This window comes from the organism of the source record quoted next, unplaced genomic scaffold (genome assembly GCF_019419815.1).
Source record: "Pyrus x bretschneideri cultivar Hongxiangsu unplaced genomic scaffold, Pyrus_bretschneideri_v1 Contig10, whole genome shotgun sequence".
NCBI classification, from domain to species: Eukaryota; Viridiplantae; Streptophyta; class Magnoliopsida; order Rosales; family Rosaceae; genus Pyrus; species Pyrus x bretschneideri.
This window is the reverse complement of record NW_025999391.1, coordinates 6877915-6903150: the sequence shown is the minus strand read 5'-3', so window position 1 is coordinate 6903150 and position 25236 is coordinate 6877915. Positions and strand designations below refer to the sequence as shown.

Below are 25236 nucleotides of genomic sequence, written 5' to 3'. Positions count from 1 at the left end.
CATTCCATCATGTCTACGTACCAAACACTGCCTAATAGTTAAGGGTATTAAGATAAAGTTGCGGTGAATTCTAATTTCATAATCATGTCATACATGAAATATCAATTGATATCCTACCACTTACGCTTGATGGTAAATTACCTACCAACTTTAGTTTCTTGGTAAATTACCAAATGCACTTCATTTTAATGAAATCTATACACAATACGAGAAAAGTTTTCATGATAAATGATATATTGTTCGATTGGGAATTTGAGTGGGGTGTTTGTAGTATATTAATTTTTTTAGTCGAGTGATAAAATTAATGAATTAGATAGTTAATTGTTTAAAAAAGAAGAATCGGTGAAGATGAAATATGCACAAAATTATATGTGCATAACTGTTTTTCGCCGTTGTGATAAAACATCATTCATAATTTCAATACAAATTATTATAGTGACTCTCTTTATAAACTATATTTATAATACATAGTTTAAAAAGATAATGTCGGTGACATTTTCTGATAAATAAACATATGAATTGGGTGAAAGTCTCGATTTACGCCATCAATCAACTTCCCATTTAAAATATTGCCACTTGAGTCTTGACACACACACCGTTTTCCAATCCCTCTTGCCAGCCACCGATGATTTGTCAAAGAGCAAGCAAAAAAGCAAGGGCTTTCACTTTCATGAGCGAAAATCTAACATTCCATGTGAAGTGGTTTTTTTTTTTTTTTTTTTTTTTTTTTTTTTTTTTCAAACGATTGATATCGTTTATGCGAATGAAAGAGATGAACTTAGCTTCACAATGAGTTAACAATAATATGATTTAAATTGGAAAGGAATCCGAAGTTGGGGGATTCGAACCATTAAAATTTGATCCAACGATTACAAACAGGAACCCACTTTAAAAGTTATAATAACTTTAATCGTTGGATCAAATTTCAATTGTCTGGATTCTCAAACTTGGTGAATTAGGAGGAAATAATCTGAACATGATCTATTTCCGTTTAAATTCGCCTTCGACAAAAATCCAACTTAAACATGTAGCTAAGTGAAGTACAGACTGTACAGTACCACACGGACCATATCGTAATGTGACGTGTTGATCCCGCGTATTCAGGGGGTCCCGTCCCTACAAACGACAACGTCGATCTGTAGTGTGCTTTCACCCTCACCGTCTCTCTTCTCTCTCCCTCTTCTGTGGTCTGTGGATCTCCCTCTTTGTTTATTACTCCAATAGATCTCTCTCCCAGACAGAGTCAAATTCTCAAATCCCATACCCTTGTTCAATATTCTTTTGTTTCCCCATTTATGCTTCCCACTAATCATTCATAAGAAGGACCCCATCTCTCTCTCTCTCTCACTCTCTCTTGCTCCTTTGGGAAAAATCCATTGCAACCAGGTACGTCCTCTGCTCAATCCTCATCGAAAAACGAGCCCACATCTAACGGTTCCGATCGGTCCTCACTCTCCAATCGCACTCACTCACTCTGTTTCCCACTGCCCATGTGCAATTTTTGAGTCTTCATCCAAAAAGATCTGATTTTTTTTTGCTGTTTTTCCATGAATTTTCATCTGGGCAATTTCAAATCGGCACTTTCCAGCTCTGGGAATGAACACTGCGACGATTTTTTAGATTTCATGAGCTGGGTTGTATCAATCTCTGTCAATTCTTGTTTGTTGAACTTGAAGGTCTCCCATTTATTATATACATGTCAACTGTCGACTGTCGGTGCTTTTGCGTCTGTTAACTTGTGTTTCTCGCTTCCGATTTTACCCTCCTTCCTCTTCATTCTCACGCTTTGTATTGGTGCTAATCGTTTTTATATGCCATTTATTTCAGACATTTAAGCCGCATAGAGAAATCAGATAGTGGTACTTTTTTTTCCAGATTTGTTCCTCTTTGAAGGAACTGGGTCAGATTTGAATTCGCTTTATATTGCTGGGATTGAATTTTTGTTGCTTTTGTACTTGTTTCACTTGCTTTGGTTTGGTTTATGAGTTTCTTACACTAGCTTTTAGCTGTTAGTTTCTGGTTTTCCTTTTCTATTTTAATTCATGGCATTAAAAGTATATCTTAAATCACAAGTTAATAACCTTTCCTTTATAGTATAATATTGACTGGATTAGGATTTCTTTGTTGTGAATCTTGCGATTATACTAAATTGAGTTATAAGGTTGCTTCCTTCATAGAAGGGAAATAAAGTAGAGCCGAATAGATATTTCATTTGGTTTACTTGAAGTGATGAGTTGAATGGTCTTAATTTTATATGTTAATTTTCGATGTTTGAATTCGTAGTATCGCGGATCATTTTCGTTACTTACTGCCATTGTATCTGTATTCTATGGAACTAACTAGTTTAATCGCGTTTTGGTGATTGAAGCTGTTTCTGAAGTGAGACATCCACCGATCGTCGTACTGGAGTGAAACTGGAGCTTTATTTTGAACTCTGCATGTTGAAGTCGAAGTAGAAGGGTGATTGCTGTGTTGGTTTGTCAAAATGTCACGGGGAAGGGCTGACGGGATCCCAAAGAAACGTTTGGTCACCTCAGTTCTTGTTTTGGTGATCATTTGTGGTCTCCTATACTTGTATTCTAAGAAAAATGGTTCCTCCGGTCTCGAGTATGGCAGTAAGATAAGAAAATTCGGTTCTACTTACTTGGGTGCGGATGAAGATGTTGACGAGTCACCTCCCAAACTTGGTGAAGATGAAGAGGATGGTGTCATATTGAAGAGCATACCGGTGAGTTGCCTTGGCTAACATTTACTATGTCGTTTCACTTCCTAGTATACTTATGAGTAATTCATCTGGGTTATCTATTTTTAAGGCTAATATAAGTATTTTTCAATGATGAAGGTTTGTGATGATAGACATTCAGAACTGATTCCTTGCTTAGACAGAAACCTTATTTATGAAACAAGGTTGAAGTTGGATCTGTCTGTGATGGAGCATTACGAGAGACACTGCCCAGTGCCTGAAAGGCGATTTAACTGTTTGATTCCACCTCCTCCTGGATATAAGGTGAGATCCTGCTTAAGTCTTTACATAAAATGGAACTTTGTACTAGAACTTCTCTTGAACTATAGTATGAAGTTTTCTGATGTTTTTATGCTATAGATCCCAATTAAGTGGCCTAAAAGCCGAGACGAGGTATGGAAAGCAAATATACCTCATACGCACCTTGCGACTGAGAAGTCTGACCAAAAGTGGATGGTTGTCAAAGGTGAAAAGATTGGATTTCCTGGAGGAGGTACTCACTTCCATTATGGAGCTGACAAGTACATCGCATCAATGGCTAATGTAAGTCAGTGGCCCTTGACAGTGGAGGCAAAAATAATTAGTTAGTAGAAAGCTAGTAAATATGTCTTCTTTTTTTTCATGATTAAAGCACTGACTTTTCTTGGTTTGGATTGGCAGATGCTCAACTTTTCTAATAACATTTTGAATAATGGAGGAAGGCTCCGAACGGTCCTTGATGTTGGTTGTGGTGTTGCTAGTTTTGGAGGATACCTGCTTTCTTCTGATATTATCACAATGTCCTTGGCACCTAATGATGTTCATCAAAATCAGATCCAGTTTGCATTGGAGAGAGGAATTCCTGCGTATCTTGGTGTTTTGGGGACCAAGAGACTCCCGTACCCAAGTAGATCTTTTGAACTGGCACATTGTTCTCGCTGTAGGATCGATTGGCTTCAAAGGGATGGGATACTTCTCCTTGAGTTAGATAGGGTACTTAGACCAGGAGGTTATTTTGCCTACTCATCTCCTGAAGCATACGCACAGGATGAAGAGGATCTTAGAATTTGGAAAGCGATGAGTGCCCTTGTGGAACGGATGTGCTGGAAAATAGCTTCTAAAAGGAACCAAACTGTTATTTGGGTCAAGCCGCTGACTAATGATTGTTACATGGAAAGACCCCCTGGTACTCAACCACCCCTCTGCAGGTCTGATGATGATCCAGATGCTGTCTATAATGTGAAAATGGAGGCTTGTATCACACCATACTCTGAGCGTGAGTACTATTTCCTTCATTTTCTAAATAATTTTTATATTTCTGTGCTTTGGTAGTCGCCTTGAGCAATCTCAAAGTAACATGCCAGAACCCTTTTTTAAGTTGATCACATTGTTGATTTGAGTTAATTTAATTTTGAGAATTATTAATCTAGAAAATGGACGCACCTGGAAATATAGATTGCTAATACTTCTGCAGTATCTAAATAGCATTGAGAGTTGACAAAAGCACTTATATTTGTTGGTCTGTTATTTTCAGAAAACCATAGAGCAAGAGGAAGTGGTTTAGCTCCTTGGCCTGCTCGATTGACTGCACCTCCTCCTCGTCTTGGTGATTTTGGCTACTCCAGTGATATATTTGAGAAGGACATGGTAATTCTTAAAACAGACTGCATTTTTTTCCCCTTCTCTGCCGGGGTAATATTCGCCATTTAAGATTACAAACATACAAATACTTGGTGTATGACAGTATTAATGTGGTGCAGGAAGTTTGGCATCACAGAGTTGAAAATTACTGGAATCTTTTGAGCCCAAAGATTAGTTCCGACACAATAAGGAATGTGATGGACATGAAGGCAAACCTAGGTTCATTTGCAGGGGCTTTGAAGAACAAAGATGTTTGGGTTATGAATGTGGTGCCAGAAGATGGACCTAACACACTTAAAATAATATACGACAGAGGACTGATAGGCTCAGTACACAACTGGTACGTTGAACAATCTTTATGAGTTAATTTGCTTTTTTGTTTTTTTTTTTTTGAGAATCAATCCCCATATGATTGGGACAAACAGAAAGATGACGCTGAGGATGGGACTCACTGGTGGTTAGGCAAACTAACCAACGAAAGAGTTCAATCAGAAACTTGTAGAGCCTTGAACGGTTGATGGTCGTTGGTGTTTAGAATGGAAATTCACACCTTTATAGTTATGCTGCCAAATATAGATTTTCTATTACGGTTAAAATATTACTAGGCAAGATCTCAGGCTTACTTTCAATATTGGGAACGAGCGAAACTTTCGTTGTATTGCATTAGGCATAAGTTCATGATGTAAAAACATGATATCAACTTTCTTTGCTATTGTAACATTGCATCAAATACTGATATATTTGTTTGGTGCAACTTGTGACAGGTGTGAAGCCTACTCAACCTACCCACGAACTTACGATCTACTTCACGCTTGGACTGTCTTCTCCGACATTGAAAGGAAAGAATGCAGCGGCGTTGATTTGTTGATTGAGATGGATCGCATCCTGAGGCCCAAGGGTTTCATCATTGTGCGGGATAAGCGGAAGGTGGTGGAGTTCATAAACAAATACATGAAGGCGTTGCACTGGGAAGCAGTGGCAACCGCTGATGCGGAGGGAGGCTCCGAGCTAGATGATGATGTGGTGTTTATTATCCAGAAAAAGATTTGGCGTACGAGCGAGAGCTTTAGAAATGTAGAATAACGCGATATGATCCCGGCATTTCACAGGGCTTAAGGTGGTGCTGGGTTTATTTATAATTTTGTTGCATTTGGTCATGTTGCATTTTTCTTCTCAGCTTTTCCAATTTTCTTTGTTCCTCTAATTGATCAGAACAGATCCTACGTTCTATTTATAATTCATTGGGAAATTGTAAGATAGTCACTTTCTGCTATTGATTGGAGAAAGGTGGAGGCACATTCCATCTGCCCATGAGAGGATTGAATCTGTAATCTTTAGCAGTATATATGAAATCTAAAACGGAAAAGTATACGCTTGTTTTTCCCTATGCACTCGAGTTCAAAATTCCGTCATGCAGTTCAGATTAGTTTAAAATAGAATATCGTTTGTATAAAATGATCGGAACTAGAGAACCGAATCATCGTCGATCCTGCCGAAAAACATTTCAGAGGCATGGAAAAGCCAGAGTGAGAAGGAAAGGCACCTTGTTTTTTTCAAACACACGATTTTTAGGTCCTTTTCAAGATTTACAAATATAGCTCATTCATGCCTTGTTCAAGAACCCTTGAGGAAATGCTAGAACGGCCCTCAAGTGGCTTAAATTTGACTACGAGTCACGAAAGAGTAAAGATGTAAACTGATGCAGTTCCTTGCAAAGTTATGTACCCTTGATATGTCAAAGTTACACTAACGATGTGAAAGATCAAGCCCGTCCCGTAGGTACAACTTTCTCTTTCAATAATATGATTTACGGGTAAATAAAATTCTAAAGTTAGAAGCAAGGTATAACATAACAAAGAGTCCTACAAAATTTGTTCTGAATAGTCCCACCCTCTGTTCTCTAAACGAAAATTTCCACATCCTTTCGATCTCTTTTAAGGCCGAAAATACTTTTGATCTTTCCAAATGGGAGATTGCTTGATTTCCAATTCAAGCAGATTTCAACTTGGATGACGTAGAGGCCAGGTGGGAAAGAATCCGGTGTCCAACAAACAGCAAGAAAACTCCCAACAATCCAAGCGTTTTGAGAGTCGTAAATAGATCCAACTGTACATGGAACAAACAAGTAAGCAGAGAATCCTTTGAAAAGCTTAATCCATGTGCAAGGAAACAAAAATGACGTTTACTAGTATGCCTAAACTTAACCAACAACTTTGTATGGCTACCTGAGAAACTGCATTGAAAAGCCAAAATCGTGTTCAATTAGCATGCACTATGTTACGAACAAAATATGGAATCTTTGAAATCGAACCATGAAAACTCGCCCTACTATATATCTTAGTGTTATTTTTTCGGTTCTATAACAGGTCACCCTATAATGCTTAAAAATGAGGTTGTCAGGATCATTGGGGATATGAAGCAGATGGGAACCTTCTCGACTGAAAGTGCAAGTAAACACAAATGAATGGCATACCTTCAACCAGAAAAGCACATAGAGCAAAAGAACTGCAGCAATGCTAACATGGAATAGGATACCAAAGGTGGCGGGTACTGCTGAAGTAGGGAAGTTCTTCAGATTCACCCCCAAACGTAATAGCTGTTTCAGACAAAGCGCGGTTAATTAAAAATACAAAATGGGTAAGAACTTAAGAATGTTGACAGCCACCATCTCTTTTGGCCCTTTTGCACTCTAGAGAATGTCAGTTTATAAACTCATCACCTCAAACCGACTTGGACTTTCCAAGGGAGGGATACGAGCATAAACTGTAACTAATTTTCTGAGCCAAATGACAACAGATAAAGGATTCGCTTAACAAAGACTCACCCCAACCAAAAATCCAATCAATGGCAAAAGCACAAGGCCCAAGAAAACAAGAGATAGCTCCTGAGAAGGACGCTTTTCTGGAACCCTAAAGATATGGGCTATCTCAGCTTTGGGACCAAACTTTGAGTAAGGATCAACAGCCGGAGAAGGAGGGCGGGAGGCTTTCTCAGGTGCTTCTGGTAGATCCAAATCAATATGGCCAATAGCCAGTAAGAAAGAGTTTTCCTGTAAAGGAAAAAAGTTTGCTTAGCCAATCGGAGAATAAAAACCAGAAACAATTTTAAAAACTTGAGGAAAGCTCATGCTTACCATTACAGCATCGCCAACAGTTAATTGAATGTCATAACTACCAGACAGATAGTAAAACTTCTCAACCAATCCAAGAAAATCCTGTAACAAGATACCAAAACCAATCAAAACAAAAAATTAAAGACCTCTCCATGGGGTAAAATCCCTCACCTAGGATGGTGAAAACTGCACCTTTATATTATTCATGTGTTCAGACAGTAATCATGGGTTTATCACAGTATCACCTAAATAGATAAATTAAAAAAGAAAACTCTAAAGATCTAGTTTTCCAAAAGAGCGTTGAATGGCTCCACATAGAATGTTTGCAAAAATCAGAACATACATGCATAGTGCATCTATGCAGGCAAAAAAAAGAAAAAAAAAAGAAGCCATACGTAAGTTTGAGGATGAAACCAAAGAAACTTTACCAGTATTTTCTCAAACTTTTGGCCAGAGCTGCCCACCACAAAGATATGTTCAACCTTGGTCTCATGCGTCAATTTAAGAAATACCTGCGGCCCATCAAACACCTAAGAGAACTGAATAGAGAGCATTTACTCAAGAATAGACACAGAAAATTACAAACCTGATGAGGCTTAAAAGCATGCCCAGAAGGAGTGGTCAATTGAAAGGATAAACGCAGCTTTTGGAGGTGGTTTGCTGATAGCGAGACAGTATTTTCTCCAGCAAAATCTAGTCTGGTAAATCGGCAACATATACGTAACTCAGATGTTTCAGAAAATTTCAGAAAAGAATAAGCACGGCCTTGGCCATGTACAATTGTAAGAAAAAATTATAAATAATAACAAAAAGCCACATGGGCTATGTGATTACAAGCATCAACTTGCAAATGAAAATTCAGAAGAACAAATGATATAAGCAGGAAACATAAACCAAATAGAATTTGAGTACGTACTTTTTCTGGGTTTCTATGCTCCCAATATCACTATCAAGTACTGCAATCTCTGCATTTTCAATTTTGATAACTCCTGTGATAAATATCTGTACTTGAGTAGACCCTCCAGTTGCATAAACTTTTTCTTCTTCAGAATCACTATCTTCAGAATCATGCAGAACCACCTACAAAAATTTGGTAAACTCAGAACAAATTGAGACCAAATGGAAGTCTGTCCAAAAGAACTAACCAAAAAGAGAAAGGTACCTCAAAGACAAATGTGTAAGTTCCAACATCGACACTTTCTGGCAAAACGTCCAAGAAATGGGACCCACTTTCTTTGTCAAACTTGAGTTCCTAAGTCACACACATGATAAAGCAGTGAACCAAAGGCCATTCATGCAATAAAATTGTGAGAGGAGGATATCCAAAACTAATCATGAGATAGGAGAATGTCTAAGACTAAAGAATTGCTCATAAACTAGATACACCAAGAAAACGGAAAAATAAAAAGTTATTACTTACCTGGCTTGCAATTTTGGAAGCAGCTTTTGAACCAGAACTGAATGCTTTCACCAACTTAACTGTCAGAGGTGGTGCACTTGAACCAAGCACGGTATTCACTTTCACCTGATTAAAATTTGCGGTGCAAAGAACACATGAATAAACCAAAGTATATTATTTGACATACACAACATTACTTGTAACTATATCTTTTCCTCAGTAAAAAATCAATCCACAGCAGGCTGATTTAACATTGATTCTGTGCAGGTCAATTAAAAGCAATAAACGAATATGAGCATAACTTAGTACAGGACTTTATGTTTGAAAAAGAGAACAAAAAAGTCAGCTTGAGGGAAAAGGTAAGCAGTGAAGATTTCACAAGACAATACATATACACATAGATGCATAGACATTTATATGTATATCAAAGAAAAGGTATCTCTTTTGGTAGTAACCTAGGAGATAGAAGCAGAACACAGTCGTGCATATATAGATATATATAAAATACCCCACAGCAATCAGTTTCAAAGAAGAAATGTTGTGTTGATAAATTGACAAACCTGGAGCTGATCTTTCTTGGTCAATGAAAGCACTGTAGCTGGAAGTGATAATATCAGTGGGATAGAAACCCTGCACCAGAAAAGAGTGAAATAAAACACAAATTAGGGCACAAAAAAGAAAATTCAACAATAAATGTTGCATTGCACGGTTACAAATGCAAAATAATTGGGGATTCAATTCAATAAAAGAAAAAGGTTTAGCACTTGCTTATTGCTTTCCAAAGAAGCTAATGAATCTATTTGGTTGAAGAAGTCTTTAGCATTGCCAGGAATGCCAACTCCAAGGAAGAATTTTGCCAGACCCAATATCTTGTCCCCTGGAACCTGCAAACTCTAAGCTAAAGCATTAGTATGAAAATAATACCAACCCCATTGTTCTCCAAAAAGAAACTGCATTGCAATGGGAGAGCAGGAAAGAAAGCGCCATTGAGTATGCTTCCAATCACCTTTATGTTTCCAGATGTCACAGTTGCAAATGCTGTCAATCCTCGAACAACTGATGCAGTAGTTGAAAGAGGACTCTGATGCTCACGCAGATCAACAACTTTTTCATCAAAGTAAATGGTCCCATCATCTACAAAACATAGGTATATGATTTCACATAAATAACAGATATACCAGAAAATTAAATGACAAAACCAAACTGAAAGCAGGATCGGAAGAAATATGTGTTTTAATCATAGGAAAGATTGTGTTGTGCAATCAAATTTCAATGTCAAACGGTGTTTCATGAAAATGAAACAAACAGCCTGTGCATACACATCAAAATGCAGGCAGGATAACAAGACCATCTCTATCATGCCAAACTTGCTTGGGTACCACTAAAATAACAGATATAAAGTACCATGATAACCTGGACAAAAGATACAATTAAAGGCACAATTGACCCAAATTACCACCTAACATCACAAAAGTTTCTGCACCAAACTCCTAGTAAAATGTGATTACTATATATTATGAAAATACAGAAACTACATACAACCTAAAACCTACAACACCAAAAGTTCTAGCATGAGAAAGTGAAGGAGAAAAAAATAATAAGCTTATAAGGAGACATCTGCTGGAAAAAAAAAAAAAAAAAAGAGGTACACATACCATATTTCTCAATGCTGTCAAAAAGCTTCAAAACATCACTTTTCAATGTATCAATCTGCCCATAGACAACATTATCGAACATTAGCAAACAAATAAAACAGATAATGAATTACAAAGTAGAAGCGTGTTAAAAAAAGGTAAAAAATAACAATAACAGAGCAGAATCATATAATACTAATAACATCTACAGAATCTGACTAAAAAGCTAAAAAGAAAAGAAAAAATAGGTCCACGGATATTGGTAATGATTTGGTCAGTAAGTGAAGATTCCCAATTCAGACCAAAACCACAGAAGTTAAATTAGCATGGAATTTTCTCCTCCATATTTAAATGGCCCACAGTGGTTGAAGTTTAAATTTAGACACATTTAAAGCTTATTATGGGTGCTTAATGCTTATCCAAGTTTAAATTAACACACACATGGAAGCTATTTTACCTTAGACTGATCAATTTCAGAAGATGCTAATGAGATAACTCCAGAAAGTGCTTCAAGCGCTAAACCTGAAAGAAGGATGAGAAAAACAAGTAGTGAGTATAAGCCACTTATTAATTCCCCTCTAGTTGAATAAAGATCAAGGATTTAACTCATGTGAGCAGATTTAGGGTGTTGAGGGAAAGTTCCAACTCACATCACCAACTGATTAGAAAAAGTTATCCATCAGAAAATAGACGCCATAACATATAAATAATTCCTGAAAAGTCATTACCAGCAGCATAGGTACTAGCCTCAGGATTATCAGAACTGAAGCGCCACCTTCCATCACTCTGGCTGAGAGACTGTTCAAACATTCAAAAAAGCAATATTTTCTTCTTTTAGGTGTGAAAAGAAATAGTGACTGCAAACAGCCGCCCGCCGGGGGGCGCCCCGGTGGGGGGGGGGGTGGAGAACTGATTGAGAGGTCAGAATCAGAACACCCCATCGACATTACAAGAAAACGTTGTGACCAGATGCTAAGAATTATATGACACAGCAAGTTCTGCCAGCACCTGTAGATAGCAAAAAGTGAAACTATTTCATCTACAAAACCACTAATTGTTGTGGGAACTACCTTGATAGAATGGAAAACTCCACCAGCATCAGCAAGAAGTACATCGACTTCAGAACTTTGATCCTGCAGCAAGAAAGAAAAAAGGCAAAAAATTTAGGGAAATAGTTCATAATCTATAGATGTAGGGGCTCAAAAAACACAAATGAGAGGCCTTGCACAATAGTTAAATCAATTAAAATAGTAACAGTATTCAAAATATTTGTCTGCTTCCCTCAGAGTTGATATTATTTCATAAATCACCATTGATACATGTTGAATCTGCAGTCAAACTAAGACCTCAAACAAAAAAGAAGATCTAAACCTGAGTTGGACAGTGCAGCCAAAAGGTAGTTCTTCAACAATTTACCTTAACAAGTACCAAGCTTCCGACTGAGTAGTAGAAGTCGTGCAATGAACTTGCACTATTGACAATAGTTTTAAGTCTTGAAGCAATGCCCTAGACAAGGAAATAAGAATTAATCACCCACTTCATTATTCTTCCACATAACTCATAAGCAGTTAATTTCATGTTGAGAACAAAGCAAGGGTTCTAAAACTTAAACAAATACCTCCAAGACTTCATTTTTAACCTCGCAATCCAAAATGCTGTTAACCTTTAAGGCAAAGAACAAATCCTTTGGGGCAGAAGACGATGACCCAAGTTTGTCCACAACGGACTGACAAGTAGCCGCGTGTATATCGGACTTCTTATTGATCCGAAGAACCTCCAACGATCTTAGGGCTTCATATGCCTCTTCTAAACTGTCAACAATTTACCAAATCGAATAATTAGAATCAAATTTGCAACCAATATCCAAATAAATTACTCTAATCGTGCAAATGAAATCAAATTCCACCAGAATTGAAAGCTAACCGCGCATTACAAGTAAAATACAGGGAAAAAAATAGAAACTTTAACTTCAAATCTCTCAGAAGGCGGCATCATATAAAAATGAAACAAATCCGTTTTAATTATTCAATTGGATCATCCAAATGCATCCACACCATTTTAACTTCCTCGGGAACGAAACAGAAAATACGATAAAAAAATCAAACAGACGGATCATTTCAAGGGTTTAATTAGGGGTTTAATTCACCTCCCGTACGATCCATCGGCGGGCGCGAAGAGCTCCGAAGCCGCGGATCGGTGAGAGTCGGAGATCGGCTGGAAGACAGAAGCAGCAGCATGGCAGATCGCAATCGCAAAAACCAGCACCAGAAATAACCCGAGGCTTATGGTAGCCATTCCTGCAACAGTAACAAATCAACAGCTTCAGATACGCAAATTCACTCGCACATTCGTGCACGGACGCGATCCGGAAGACGCTACGGTTTCAGATCGAGAGGAGGAACGTACCGAGAGGCGAGAGCGTTGGAGAGAGAGAGATAGAGATGGTCAGTGGTGGTGAAGTCTCGGGGCGCGACGACTACTGCTCGAGTGAGTACCGAGGACAGTGAAGACTTGGGGCATCTAAGAACGAGGTCGTTTTAGTACGTTTGTTTGGGGTTTTTTGGAAGGGAATAAAGGCCCGCGCGTATAATTATTTTATTTTATTTTTTCCTTTTTTTTCAGTACTTGCTTGCGTATAAATAAACAATCCGGTTTTCTGATTGGTCAAGGGTTGTCATTGTATTTTGAGTAAATATAGAAAAATAAAAATTTGTGTTCACGTGTCAAATTAGGATGAATGTAAATAAAACAATGCAATTTGTGTTGCTAATACTATAGTCAATCGGTATTTATCTACACTAGTAAGTATGAGAACTCAAATTCGATTCACATGGATCGTAAATACGACAGTCAAGTTAACTCATTGTATAACTTAACCGAATCATTGTTGCATAAAAAAATTTCAATATTTTTTTAACCAATCGTGTGTAGACGAGGGTGTGATAGACTTGGGGATCATTTGGAAATACCTTTCAAATAACTACGAACGCTTTCAAAGAAAATGAATTTGGGTTCCAAAAGCACTTTAAATGTTTTTCCAATATGCACTTGTATTTTTAGCATATATTGGTTCTAAAAACATTTTCATGAAAAAAGTTTTCAACTATTTTAAATGCACTTCCAAATGAACCCACAAACGTTAGATAAAACAAATGTAACTACAAAAGCCCAAGTTCAATTCGAGAGGTCTCATTCAACTTATGAATAACAAACTCAATACTAGACCTATTGTGTAGCTTAATCTAATTATCGTTGTGTTTCAATCTTAATCTTTCATAAATGAGGGTGTTTATTTTTTTTTTTTTTTTTGTCGAAAATAAATGAGGGTGTTAGACATGGCTCCAACAAATTTACGCACCCAAGTTCGATTCTCCCTCCCCGCAGTTTAGATTCGTTTTTAAATAGACTCCAATTTAGGGTTTTAGTTGTGACAACCAAATATATGAGTAGATGATGGCTGAACGTAAATTATTAATAGAAATCTACTACACTTGCAAAAACTTAAACAGATTAAGTTACAGTCCTCAAACAAAAGGTCCAACTACACAACACACCTAGTAAAAACTACAAACTCCCAAGACACTTTAAACGACGACGTGAGAGCTGCTGAACCATGTCAAGTACTCAATGCTTTAGAGGTGACTGCTGGGTTGGCAACAATCCAAAGCGCTTCTTCAGAAGATATCTTTGCCTCGAATATTTGTCATCTGGGGAGAAGCGGGCTGCAGTTAAACACGGGAAAGAAACATATTAGTAACGAAAAGAACCGGGAACCTTTTTCTACGGAACATTAAGTAGAGCAACAAACAACAGATCATCACAGAACTCAGTACTAGAAAACGACTCAAGGATTACAATTCATCCAACGAAAATCAGAAAACACCATATCGTGGCACAACCTCGTCCCCAATTTCGAAAGTTTGATGACCACTTGTAAACCAAATTATCAGCAACACAATCCATTTCAGAATGAGTTTGCATTTCGGGAGAGGACACACAACACACAAAACACAACCATTCAGAGCAAGACATTGATAATTTCAAAACAAACATGTACGTTGCAGCAATCTATCTTATAGTTTTGCATTTACAATAGCACCAGTAGGAAGAAAAAAAAGCCCGAGGAAGATTACAGCCTCATGCATCTAGAAACATTCAAAGATTCGATGAAAATGACCAGACAGGAACTTAGGACTACTTTTGATTCCGTCTCGTACCATCACACCAACAACAAACAACGAAGATCCCAAATACATTCTATATAGACAAGTTAAGCCTAAAATCATTATGCAAGAACGCGAAAACAACAGGGTACGATATCCTCACAAGTCACAACATAACAATCAATGCAAAAACCTACTCAGACAACTAACAACGCATCAAAGAGGCAAAACCAGGTCGAAAAAAGAAAAAGACGGAAACATCTTTACCTGGATGGGCAGACTGTGTAGCTTCCCCAAGTGGCGATTCCTTCTGCATTCACAAAAGCAAATGAAAAGTTCAATGAGTACATCAAAAACCGAAAAACCGGCAAGTCGCTACGTGTTCTAACAACGACCTAAAACATTGATCATCATCACATACCTTGGTAGTGTACACTTTGTTGCCATTCTCGTTTATGTAGTACTGAAGATACATGGTGCCTGCTTTTTTCTTCAACCTGCTGAAAATTAAAAGCAATTCTCCATAAAACCCTAGCATAAATTCTTACAAAAAAAAAAAACCCAATTGAAATCAATCCCTTAACTCCAATCAGTAAAAGTACAAACCCTTGTGAAATTCTCAATTTTTTATTTTACTGCTAAAAATTTTCGATATTTATCAAAAAATTGTTTAGCAATCTTGAACTTGGAGGTAGAAAATACGAATTTAAGCTAAAAAGATCAGAAATTGTTCTGAAATTCGTACCTGAGAGCTCCAAAAAGTAGGCGGAGGAGAAACTGCTTGGTGTTCGCGCTAGGGTTTAAGGTCAGCGAAGACTTGAGATTTTGCGGAGATATATGCTGGATTAGTTTCCGAAATTGCCCCTTAACTGTTGCTTTATGCCTAAACGAAGCCCAAACTCTTGACCCAGAACATAAAGCCCGAACTTAATCCAGTTTGCTTTTATTGAAGATGCTTAAAAACTGAAGCCCAATAGGCCCAATTTAATAGTAAGAGGCTAAGAGCCATATTTTATGGAATTGTGAAAATTTGATGAAAATGTGAAATTTCTCAAAAATGTGAAAATTTTCTCAAAAATGTGAAAATTTGAATGAATTTTAGGTCATGTCAAACAAAATATAAGACTTTCTTCAATATTTAACCGGTATGCATAATATATTGACGAATTTCGTTGATTTTTGTCGAAATTTAAGAGTTTCTCCAATATAAACTTTAGTCCTTCTTTCCATATCTCTTTGAGTATTTTACAGAAATATCGACTGTATCTAAAAAAATTTAACCACGTATATCACATTCACAAGTGAAAAGAATATCTTATTCCCTTAAAATATTTTTTAGTTTTATTAATCCATTTATCAAAGATATGCCCACCATTTGTATGACAGTTTTGACTGGTTGGCATGGATTTTGCCTAAGGGGCAACTTTGGCCTTTTGCCTTGGCAAAAATACCGAGTGGAGTTGCTCTAAGTAGTCATAGAAAATGGCATATTTTTGAATTCGGATACGTTCATAGTTAAATCCGCCTCATGTAAACAAAACAAGACCTTGCCATTAATTTTTGCAAAACAATGAGCCCTGCTAATAGATGAAAAATGAAATTATCGATAGGCGGATTTCTCGTAACTTGTTGATTTTGTGTAGCAATTTAGGATCATCAGGTATTTGATTCGATTGCCACCAAAGTCGATTGGCATCTCATGATCTCATATAACTTGTTTACTTTGTGAATCAGCTTAACGTTAGCAGGTCTTAAGTTCGAATCGACACAACAACAACAAAAATTTTAAAAAAATTGAGAGAGGGATAAAGGGGCAAGATGGTCATTTCACGTCACCTCCATTGGACAAATTCCAGTTGACCTTTCAAGCAAACTGCCTCACCTTCGAACCCACGTCTCCGCAGACTCCTCATTTGAAACCTTCCCCCCACCATTTTCCCATTTCTTCAAATTCACATCAAATTCTCCCCAATTCAAGTCCCCAACTCCTTCACCAAAAATTTGATCCGAAAAAAAAAATCAAAATTTCGTAATTTTCTCGAATTATCAGCCGCATTGCGCGATCAGAATCCGGAAAAGCTCGAAGCTTTCTGCCCCCAATTCGATCCCGAAACGATGTCGTTCGAGGAGGAGGAGGAGGAGGCATTCGAGCACACGCTTCTCGTGGTCCGCGAGGTCGCGGTCTTCAAAATTCCGCCGCGGAGCACTTCCGGCGGGTACAAGTGCGGCGAGTGGCTCCAGTCCGATAAGATCTGGTCGGGTCGGCTCCGGGTCGTGTCGTGCAAGGACCGGTGTGAGATCCGGCTGGAGGATCCGAACTCCAGCGAGCTGTTCGCCGCCTGCTTCGTCCACCCGGGCCAGCGCGAGACCTCCGTCGAGACCGTGCTCGACTCGTCGCGCTACTTCGTGCTCAAGATCGAGGACGGCACCGGGAAGCACGCCTTCATCGGACTAGGATTCGCGGAGCGGAACGAGGCGTTCGATTTCAACGTGGCGCTTTCGGACCACGATAAGTACGTGAAGAGGGAGCACGAGAAGGAGAGCAACGGCGGCGAAACCAGCGACGACTGCCACATCGATATTCATCCCGCCGTCAATCACAGATTGAAAGTAAGAAAATTTTGAAAATTTTTACTTTAATTTCATACTTTTAGTGAACATTTTCGTTTATTTATGTAAATCTTTGGGATCTGAAGGAAGGTGAGACGATAAGGATAAATGTGAAGCCGAAGCCGAAGCCGACGAGTGGGGCCGGGATGTTGTCCTCAGCCGGGCTATCCGGGACGGCCAAGGCGAAGCCGATTAGTTTGGGGTTGGCTCCGCCGCCGGGGTCCGGGAAAGTTAGGCCGGCTCTGCCACCACCTCCCAATGACCCTGTTGCTGCTAGAATCAGCTCTGGTGGTGTTAAGTCGCCGGATAACACAAGACGTGGATCCGACCCGTTATCGGATCTTTCCCAGATTGAGGTAAGCAATTGCTACTCGTTGTTTCTATGGAATGGAATTGCATTCTTGTTCAGCCGAAATTGTTGTTCATCTTGTAGAATTTGGAATGTCTCTGAGTTTTGGTAAATATTAGCTATAGCATTTGCCATAAAAAAACTAAAATGCTAGGAATTCCGTGGAGACTTCAGCGTTTGTGTTTATGATTCGTGCAATATCCTAATCTGATCTAAATTACGGGAAGCGGGATTTGAACTTGAGTGCATAGGAGGGCATGTTTTATTTTGATTGTATCCGTGTTGATTGTATGGAGACCTTCAGCATTGATTGTTTGTAGATAGGCAGCAGGTCTCTGCTGTCTATGCATATTACTGACTTTTGATCGTATCTGTGTTGTTCGAATGGTAATATCAAAGTATATCTCGAGTGACTTATGGCGCATGTTTGTCATCAATGTCCCTAACTTATTTGATACTGGCCTTTGTCAGTTCGTTATTCCTGGTTTACCTGGAAAGTTGGTTCCGAGTCCTCTTAGAACGGCTAGCTGAGAATGAGTAGCTAGCCGACATTATTTTCTGCCCGCACTGTTATTCTCATGTGTGTTTCGCAATCAGCTCACTTCTTTCACAATTGCTGTTGTTTTTCATTTTGTTTAAGCTGCTCTCTACTGCAATAATATGCGTCTTTGTTTTAATGTCGATCGATTCAATTTTCACCCATATTAAGGAAAAAATTGCAAACTCTTTCAGTGCAAATATGAGTGGTTCATGGACATTTTACTTATCATTGCCTCTCGGAGAACCCTTTTTCCATAATTCCGATTACTGATGCGTTTTCTGATGATACATTTCCAGAGGAGTCTTCCTCCAGCGACCGGATCAGCGTCGGCAAAGACAAGTGCAGCAGGATGGGCAGCCTTCTGATTGTGTGAGCATCCGTTAATTATGATCGATGTCTTCGATTATTATTATTTTTCTATTTATAAGGGAAAAAATGTGAGAGGAAGGAATATGTGAGAAAAGAAAGAAAGCACAAGGTACCAAATACATCCATACGTGGAAAATAATGTTTCCGGGCAATATATTTTCGAGCTTCTTTTGTTCTTTGTGCCGGCACATTGTCAACTTACAGTTTCATGTTTTTGCCTCTATAAAATACAGAAATGTGTGCCTTGTCTATTTCATTTGCTTGTTCTTGGTTGGATGTTAATTCTTGCAGTATTTCAATTTGACATTCTGTTGTACTAAAATAAGTTGGTTCGTCGTTTTCGGTTCATTAATTTTGCAATAACAGCGCTGTCTTGCCCATTAACCAAGGGGAGGAGTGCGCAAGGAGAGAACGGAAGTGTGAAAGTCACTCCCCTGTCGTTTTCGTTGAAATATTAAATATATCTTGCCAAAAGCCCAAGTAATTGTCTTTATTCTCTACTTTATTAAGTGTGGCCTCCTTTCCGCTAGTGTTGCGGGATATCAAAGCAAGAGTGCTTTGCAGGTTACTTCTAGAATTAAAGTCCATAGATTCTTCATGGCTCTTTCAGGTCAACAGTGTCTTTTTCACAAACAATATTTTAAACTAGCTTTTTAGCAAAAATGATCCCTAAGATTAACATAACTGATTCACTTTGGTCCTTGAGATTTAAAATCGATAGAATTAGTCATTGAGATTGTCCAACGTCGACCATTTTAGTCTTTCTATGAAAAATATTAGTTCGATTGAAGAAACCATCGGTTCAAATAGAGTGGTTGACAAAAATACCCTCAATTTTATAGAAATTTTTCAAGGAATGATCAAAATGATTGACAGTAAACAACCTCAGGACCATTTTTATCAATATTAAATCCTCAGGGCTCAAATTAAAGAATTATACCAATTTTCAGTGACCGTTTTGGCTAAAAAAAAAACTTCTAAATTATTCTAATTTACAGAAGAAGGATTCGAACTCAAGTCCTGGCCAGTTGACCTAACTTATATATGCTTTTGGGCAACGCTGTTAAATGGAAGAGTAAATTATCTAGAGAAAATGCATCTAATCAGTGTGGTTTTGTTCAAAATGGTGCCAGAACGTACCAGGAAAAAGAAACTATGAAATTTCTGGTCATCTTTGCCCTACGGAAGATATTAACAATGGTAACGGATGGAATTAATCGGCACACTCGAGCGATGACCCGATGGTTGAGATTACTGACGATCAAACTCTGGCTTTAGAACCCAAACTGCTCCGTTTTGGTTTTTCTCCAGTTTGGCTATTTCCTTCAACAGATTCTTAAACAAGGGAAGATCTTTAGATGGTATTCTGTCCTTAAAATGCTGCACTATGCTTGAAGAATCCGTACTTCCGCCTCTTTGTTGGATGAATGTACAGATCTGACGAATCACTACTTCAGGTTGCACTCCGCCTAAGTTGTGACCCGTCCTAGAAGGTCCAACATCTAAGGATTTTGCTCGGTTAAACTGATGCTCAATTCCGGCTTCCACAGCTCTTTCTTGGTTTCCTCTAATTTTTGCCAGTAATTCAGCAGAAGATAATGCCTTCCCAGCAGGAGCCCCAGCCACGAAACCATTTGTGCTGTTGCTGGGGCCTTCATCTGATCGTTTGGTATTCTTGACCAACTGGGAGTTCAGAGTAGACCCGAATTTCCCACGGACAGCTGATGGTGCACCTGCCATTCCTGATTTCCCAGTCCATGTGGGGACAGACACGCCATCACGGCTTCGAAGCATCCGTGACTGGCGCAACGCTTCTGCTGCTACTTTGTGCAACTCGGGAAGCTTGCTTGTCAAGCTTCATCTTCTCTTCATCATGGGCATTCATGATTACATCGTGGTTCATAGCACTCTGAAGTCAAAATTGGAACAGCATTTTAAAAATAACGACGGGAACACAAATTACGGAAGAAACCGAACAATTTCTTGATTATTTCAGACAAAAGTAATAACAAGTTTATTTCAACTTAAGTTCCACAGCTGGAATATCAATTAAAAAAAAATGTGTATGCAGTAAACAAAGTGAAGAAACTTACATGTATCCCTTGGGCGTCAAAAAGGCACCTCAAAATATTTGTCTCTTCATCTACTTCACCGTCACTCTGGTCAGCCTTTTCTTTCCCATTCCTTCTGGATGGTCCAGACTCTGAGTTATTTGCCTTGTCAGCCACAACACCATTGGTAGACCGTACAGAACCTCTCTGAGAATCTTGCTTATCGGGTTTATCATTCTGCACACCAACGACGTTGGCATCTTCAGATAATTGACCGAACAGATTAGCTGTTTCAGTAGACCCATTCTCTCTGTCATCACTCAGAGTGAAAAGATCCTTCATGTCTCTAGCTTTAAAGATCCTTCTCTGTTGTGGGTTCTTCAATATCTTATTGGTCAGGAAATGCTTGTAAATTTGTCTATGATATACCTTCTCCTCTATGGTTCCGCGGGTGATCAATCTATATATGGTTACATCCCGCTTTTGACCAATACGCCAAGCCCGCTCTCTTGCCTGTTGAAAGCACCCACATTACAAGGTTTACAAAAATATCAACTGTTAAATCCTGTAGGCACTATTTCAATCAGAAATATCCTAGAAGGATCCATCCTCCTAAATGTTCATGATTTCGCAAAGGGGACATATCTATGATTCTATGGTAAACTTTTCAAGGAGAGAAGATAAGATTCCAAGTTCAAACATCTGCATCAAATTGAAAATTAAAAGAATAGTAAGTCCACAATATACCTGGATGTCAGTTGAAGGGTTCCAGTCGGGATCAAAGATGATCACCCTGTTTGCACCTGTCAGATTTGTTCCTAAACCACCCACTTTAGTTGTTAAAATGAAAACAAACACATCATTTGAGTTGTTAAATTCATCTATTAAAGCCATCCTCTGTTTGATGGGAGTAAGACCATCCATCCTCCGGTAACTATAACCATCAGCAACCAGAAAACTTTCAATAATGTCAAGCATTTGCTGAGTTTGTGTAAAAAGAAGAACACAATGCCCTTGATCCTTCCAAACTTTAAGCACTTGTGAAACAACTTTTAATTTCCCACTGCGTTCTAGATTCCCATAATCTGGATTCTGGCCGCAGTGTTCCCTCTCAAGCAGATCAGGGTGGTTGCAGATCTTGCGCATGACATCAATTCCATAAAGTGAATTCCTATTACCATCCATAATCTGTTCCACCTCAGAACTAGCAAGAAATGCTCTATATGCAGATCTTTGCTCATCAGTGAGGCTGCAAAAGATGACATGTTCAGTCTTCTTAGGAAGCTGCGCATCCACATCAGCCTTCATGCGCCGGAGGAGATACGGCATGATCAAGTCTCGCAAAACCACAGCACACCTGCCCAATGAAAACTTAGACTGGAAATACGAGAGTTTTCAAGAATATTTTATTTTACTTTTCTGCAAGGGTGAACCTAATCAACCTATAAACAATTTAACTGAGATAGTTATGGAATTTCTAATATTCAAAGGTATACAAATTAATACATAAGTACTCTGTACAAGTCTTGACATACAAATATAAGCATTCATCCAGGCCTGAGAATTTAAATATAAGTTGGGTCCTTTTGTATTTACAAGATATAAATGCAAACCTGTATGCAGTGGATACTTGTAATGGTGAAGCATTCGCATAGCCACCAACAGATATGGGAACTGCAAACTCAGCCTCAAATATGGGCAACACCCCCAACTTTCCAGGGAAAACAAAATCAAACAGGGACCACAGTTCAGTCAGCTTGTTCTGAATTGGTGCACCCGTCATTATAATACGATGTACTGTTTGTAACTGCTTACAAACTAGAGTAACTTCTGCATTTGGGTTCCTGATTCGGTGTCCTTCGTCCAGAACTGCATAACCCCAATCAACGTCAAGCAAACTTTCCCCTACAATACGGAGTTGCTCATAAGTTGTAATTAGCAACCCAGATTCCGACCTCAAAACACGGTTGATCAAGGAATCCCATTTTTTGGTGCTTTTAGATGATTCTGGTCTCTCATAATCACTGTCCGATGAACCTTCACTATCAGAATCACTTTCATCAGACTTTGACCCTTTATTTTTAATGGCAGGCTCCCGAGCTGAATCATGAAGTAGCTCCACATGAAAGCTCGGGTACCATTTTTTAGCCTCCCTTTTCCATTGGCGCAAAAGAGTAACTGGGCAGACAATAATGCTTGGTTTATACATATGACTGAAATGCAATGCACCGAGGAACGACAGAACCTGGATGGTTTTACCAAGACCCATCTCATCTCCAATAATTCCGCCTGCTCTTTGGCAATGCAGTTCCCATAGCCACTGGACCCCTACCTTTTGATAGTCAAAGAGTTCGTTAAAAATGTACTCCGGAATTTTCAGCCCCCCTTCTAGGGTAACATGTGGATACTCATCATCATCTACATCTCCAACATCATCTTTGTTTTCTTCTTCACAGCTGGGAGTGTTTTCTGCAAGAAAAATAACACGTCTCATTACTTTACAGATTTCTATAGTCAAGCAAGGAGAAAACATTTAACAGTGCCACACATCTACCTAACACCACCATAGGCAATGACAACATTGAACATACCACTTTCAAGCAAATTATTTTCCTCAAGAGAAATGCGCTTTCTCCATCTTTTGTCCGGCAAAGGACGCTTCCTTTTCTTTCCTGAACTTTTAGTCCTCTGTGTACCATTTTCTAGGGATTGAGGAATTTTAAGCGGTTTCCTTAGCCTCTTAAAAGGATGAGTGGGTGGATCAAGCTTTGGTAGAGCTTCTGGATCAAGCAACTTGGTAGCTGGGCGAGCTTGAGCAGCCTCTGAAAGTGACTGAACTGCTCTAGCAACACTGGCTGAAATAAAATCATCACTCCTGCCTCCTTCTGCGGGAACATTACGCCCCCGAGATGGCCCTTGTTCTTGAAGGCCGCGCTCAAAGCCCTTTAGCTTATGGAAAGGAGTTAAAATTCCTTTCCGAACTAATTCATCCCTTTCCTGGCATATCAAAAGCGTCAACTTAGTTATCCTCGTAGTAGTTAATCACCACATTAAAAATCTTACACAGCAACACAAGCTGAGAAATATTAAAGAACCCTATTCAGTTCAAGGGCGTCAACTCACTGTTTCAACAAAGCCTGCAGATGCTGCATCCAACACAGCATCAAAGTCATCATCCTCATCAAATGAGACCGTTTTGATCCTTTTCTTTAGCTTTTTTCCGGATATCTGAACTTGTTTCGACTTCCTCTTGGGTGCAGGCTTGTCCTTGACAATATCCAATAAGACTTTGTCACGCGCAATACCCTTGGACGGTCTTCCCTTGCCTAAATCCGAAAGCTCCTTCTCAAGTTGCGCCTTTGTTTTCTTTAGACTTCTTAACCGGTCAGTAGCCAGGCATGCTGGAGGTTATCTTCCTTATTTCCCGCCTCTGCGCCATCACCACCATCACGATCACCCTCTTCACTCCCCGCTTGTTCTGGTTCAACAGTGGACTCAACGGCATCAATTTCAAACTCAACTGCCCTCAATTTGTTATACAATTTGACCCCACTGGCAACCGATGGATCAATACTTTCGGATTTCTCAAGGCGTTCCTCCTCCTCGTTACTCCCTCCAACTTCACCAACATTACTACCATTGCCATTGTTATGTACCTGCAGTTCAAAACAACCTACTGTCAAATCCTAACATCCAATTAACCATTCCATCACTCTCCCCATCTTTTCGGAGCTAAAAAACACAATTTCGAAACTTTCGATCATCTACATGCAATGCAATGGGTAATCAAGATTAAAACGACGAAATTCAATCAATTCCACATACCCCTGATAAAATGTCCCTCTCGATATCCTCGGGATTCGCCGCCGTCGCCCCCTTCAAACTGTTGAGCAAAATTGCATCTTCGTCTTCCTCCATTCTATTGCAAATGTGAAATACAGGGCAATTTTATCTGATAATTTCAATTAGCAGAAGCAATTAAGCATGCATTCGAATCCAATTAGGCAGAAAAATCATACACAAATCAACCACGAAACATCAAACGGAATTCGAATTCGATCAATTGACGTACCGAATTCAGATATTACAGATTCGCAGCAGAAGCGAAATCCTCTCTCTCTTTCTCTCTCCTTTTGTGAGAGGGTTTTGCAGCTACTACTCGGTTGCGGTTTCTATGGCGCGTAAGGGGCACACGATTATTGACCTGCGCACCCTCGCAGTCGTCTCCGAGAAGTTAACTTCCTCGCCTTTCTCACTTTCGCGGCGAGTGCGTGACTAGTAACTACCGGTCCCGCGGGTTTTTTTATGCATTGTAAATACACGACATGTCGTTCACTGCTGTTATGGTCCTTAAATCATCGCTTCAGTAAAAATTATGTTCTTAAACTAATATTTTTTTCAATAAAATAAGTCCTTCAATTTACATAAACTGCTATTCTCAATCTACTATTATATTCAAAGATATTTTATTTAATTTTTCATCAACAAGTCACGTGATTTATACATAATACATTTTGAATTATTGTAATTTTCTCGCCTACAAGTCTTTAATGTTCTATATTGATGGCGAACTAATTTCTAATTTACACGTCAATGTTAAATCCGTACATATTGTTCAATGTAAGTCCTTAAAGTCAAAAGAAAA

The 25236-nt window shown here is 38.8% G+C and overlaps 5 protein-coding genes across 8 annotated transcripts; 2 read left to right on the top strand and 3 right to left on the bottom strand.

Moving 5' to 3' along the window:
• The first annotated feature begins 1175 nt into the window (after nucleotides 1-1175).
• On the top strand, nucleotides 1176-5750 carry LOC103928777 (probable methyltransferase PMT3). Of its 2 annotated transcripts, none has more exons than XM_009337862.3 (8): nucleotides 1176-1386; nucleotides 2369-2728; nucleotides 2843-3007; nucleotides 3104-3286; nucleotides 3404-3998; nucleotides 4257-4369; nucleotides 4483-4703; nucleotides 5128-5750. In XM_009337862.3, exons 2-8 carry the CDS (start codon nucleotides 2486-2488, stop codon nucleotides 5444-5446), a joined length of 1839 nt encoding a protein of 612 aa, XP_009336137.2. In that variant the 5' UTR covers nucleotides 1176-1386; nucleotides 2369-2485; the 3' UTR covers nucleotides 5447-5750. The 2 variants fall into 2 exon arrangements, with proteins under 2 accessions (XP_009336137.2, XP_048424125.1); XM_048568168.1 differs by lacking the exon at nucleotides 1176-1386 and adding an exon at nucleotides 1406-1676.
• A 391-nt stretch (nucleotides 5751-6141) lies between these two features.
• On the bottom strand, nucleotides 6142-13076 carry LOC103928776 (dolichyl-diphosphooligosaccharide--protein glycosyltransferase subunit 2). Of its 2 annotated transcripts, none has more exons than XM_009337860.3 (20): nucleotides 12915-13076; nucleotides 12655-12805; nucleotides 12127-12319; nucleotides 11925-12014; nucleotides 11579-11641; nucleotides 11237-11306; nucleotides 10966-11030; nucleotides 10530-10584; nucleotides 9881-10008; nucleotides 9643-9767; nucleotides 9435-9504; nucleotides 8896-9000; nucleotides 8638-8727; nucleotides 8392-8555; nucleotides 8062-8173; nucleotides 7904-7987; nucleotides 7497-7577; nucleotides 7188-7412; nucleotides 6837-6959; nucleotides 6142-6469 (listed from the first exon to the last, which is right to left on the bottom strand). In XM_009337860.3, exons 2-20 carry the CDS (start codon nucleotides 12801-12803, stop codon nucleotides 6353-6355), a joined length of 2109 nt encoding a protein of 702 aa, XP_009336135.2. In that variant the 5' UTR covers nucleotides 12804-12805; nucleotides 12915-13076; the 3' UTR covers nucleotides 6142-6352. The 2 variants fall into 2 exon arrangements, with proteins under 2 accessions (XP_009336135.2, XP_009336136.2); XM_009337861.3 differs by having other exon boundaries at nucleotides 9643-9758.
• An 873-nt stretch (nucleotides 13077-13949) lies between these two features.
• LOC103928775 (H/ACA ribonucleoprotein complex subunit 3-like protein) lies at nucleotides 13950-15552 on the bottom strand. Of its 2 annotated transcripts, none has more exons than XM_009337857.3 (4): nucleotides 15417-15552; nucleotides 15093-15171; nucleotides 14939-14981; nucleotides 13950-14230 (listed from the first exon to the last, which is right to left on the bottom strand). In XM_009337857.3, exons 2-4 carry the CDS (start codon nucleotides 15144-15146, stop codon nucleotides 14133-14135), a joined length of 195 nt encoding a protein of 64 aa, XP_009336132.1. In that variant the 5' UTR covers nucleotides 15147-15171; nucleotides 15417-15552; the 3' UTR covers nucleotides 13950-14132. The 2 variants fall into 2 exon arrangements, with proteins under 2 accessions (XP_009336132.1, XP_009336134.1); XM_009337859.3 differs by having other exon boundaries at nucleotides 15093-15168; nucleotides 15417-15543.
• A 996-nt stretch (nucleotides 15553-16548) lies between these two features.
• Nucleotides 16549-18796, top strand: LOC103928774 (uncharacterized protein At1g03900). Its single transcript, XM_009337856.3, has 3 exons — nucleotides 16549-17281; nucleotides 17368-17637; nucleotides 18468-18796. Exons 1-3 carry the CDS (start codon nucleotides 16787-16789, stop codon nucleotides 18534-18536), a joined length of 834 nt encoding a protein of 277 aa, XP_009336131.2. The 5' UTR covers nucleotides 16549-16786; the 3' UTR covers nucleotides 18537-18796.
• Nucleotides 18797-19603: 807 nt separating this feature from the next.
• Nucleotides 19604-24867, bottom strand: LOC103928773 (protein CHROMATIN REMODELING 8). The gene is given in 10 exon segments (XM_009337855.3): nucleotides 19604-20361; nucleotides 20363-20449; nucleotides 20634-21104; nucleotides 21339-21948; nucleotides 22205-23060; nucleotides 23183-23588; nucleotides 23715-23989; nucleotides 23992-24247; nucleotides 24417-24543; nucleotides 24664-24867. Coding segments are annotated over 9 exon segments (3624 nt in total). The 5' UTR covers nucleotides 24510-24543; nucleotides 24664-24867; the 3' UTR covers nucleotides 19604-19791.
• Between the last annotated feature and the right edge of the window lie 369 nt (nucleotides 24868-25236).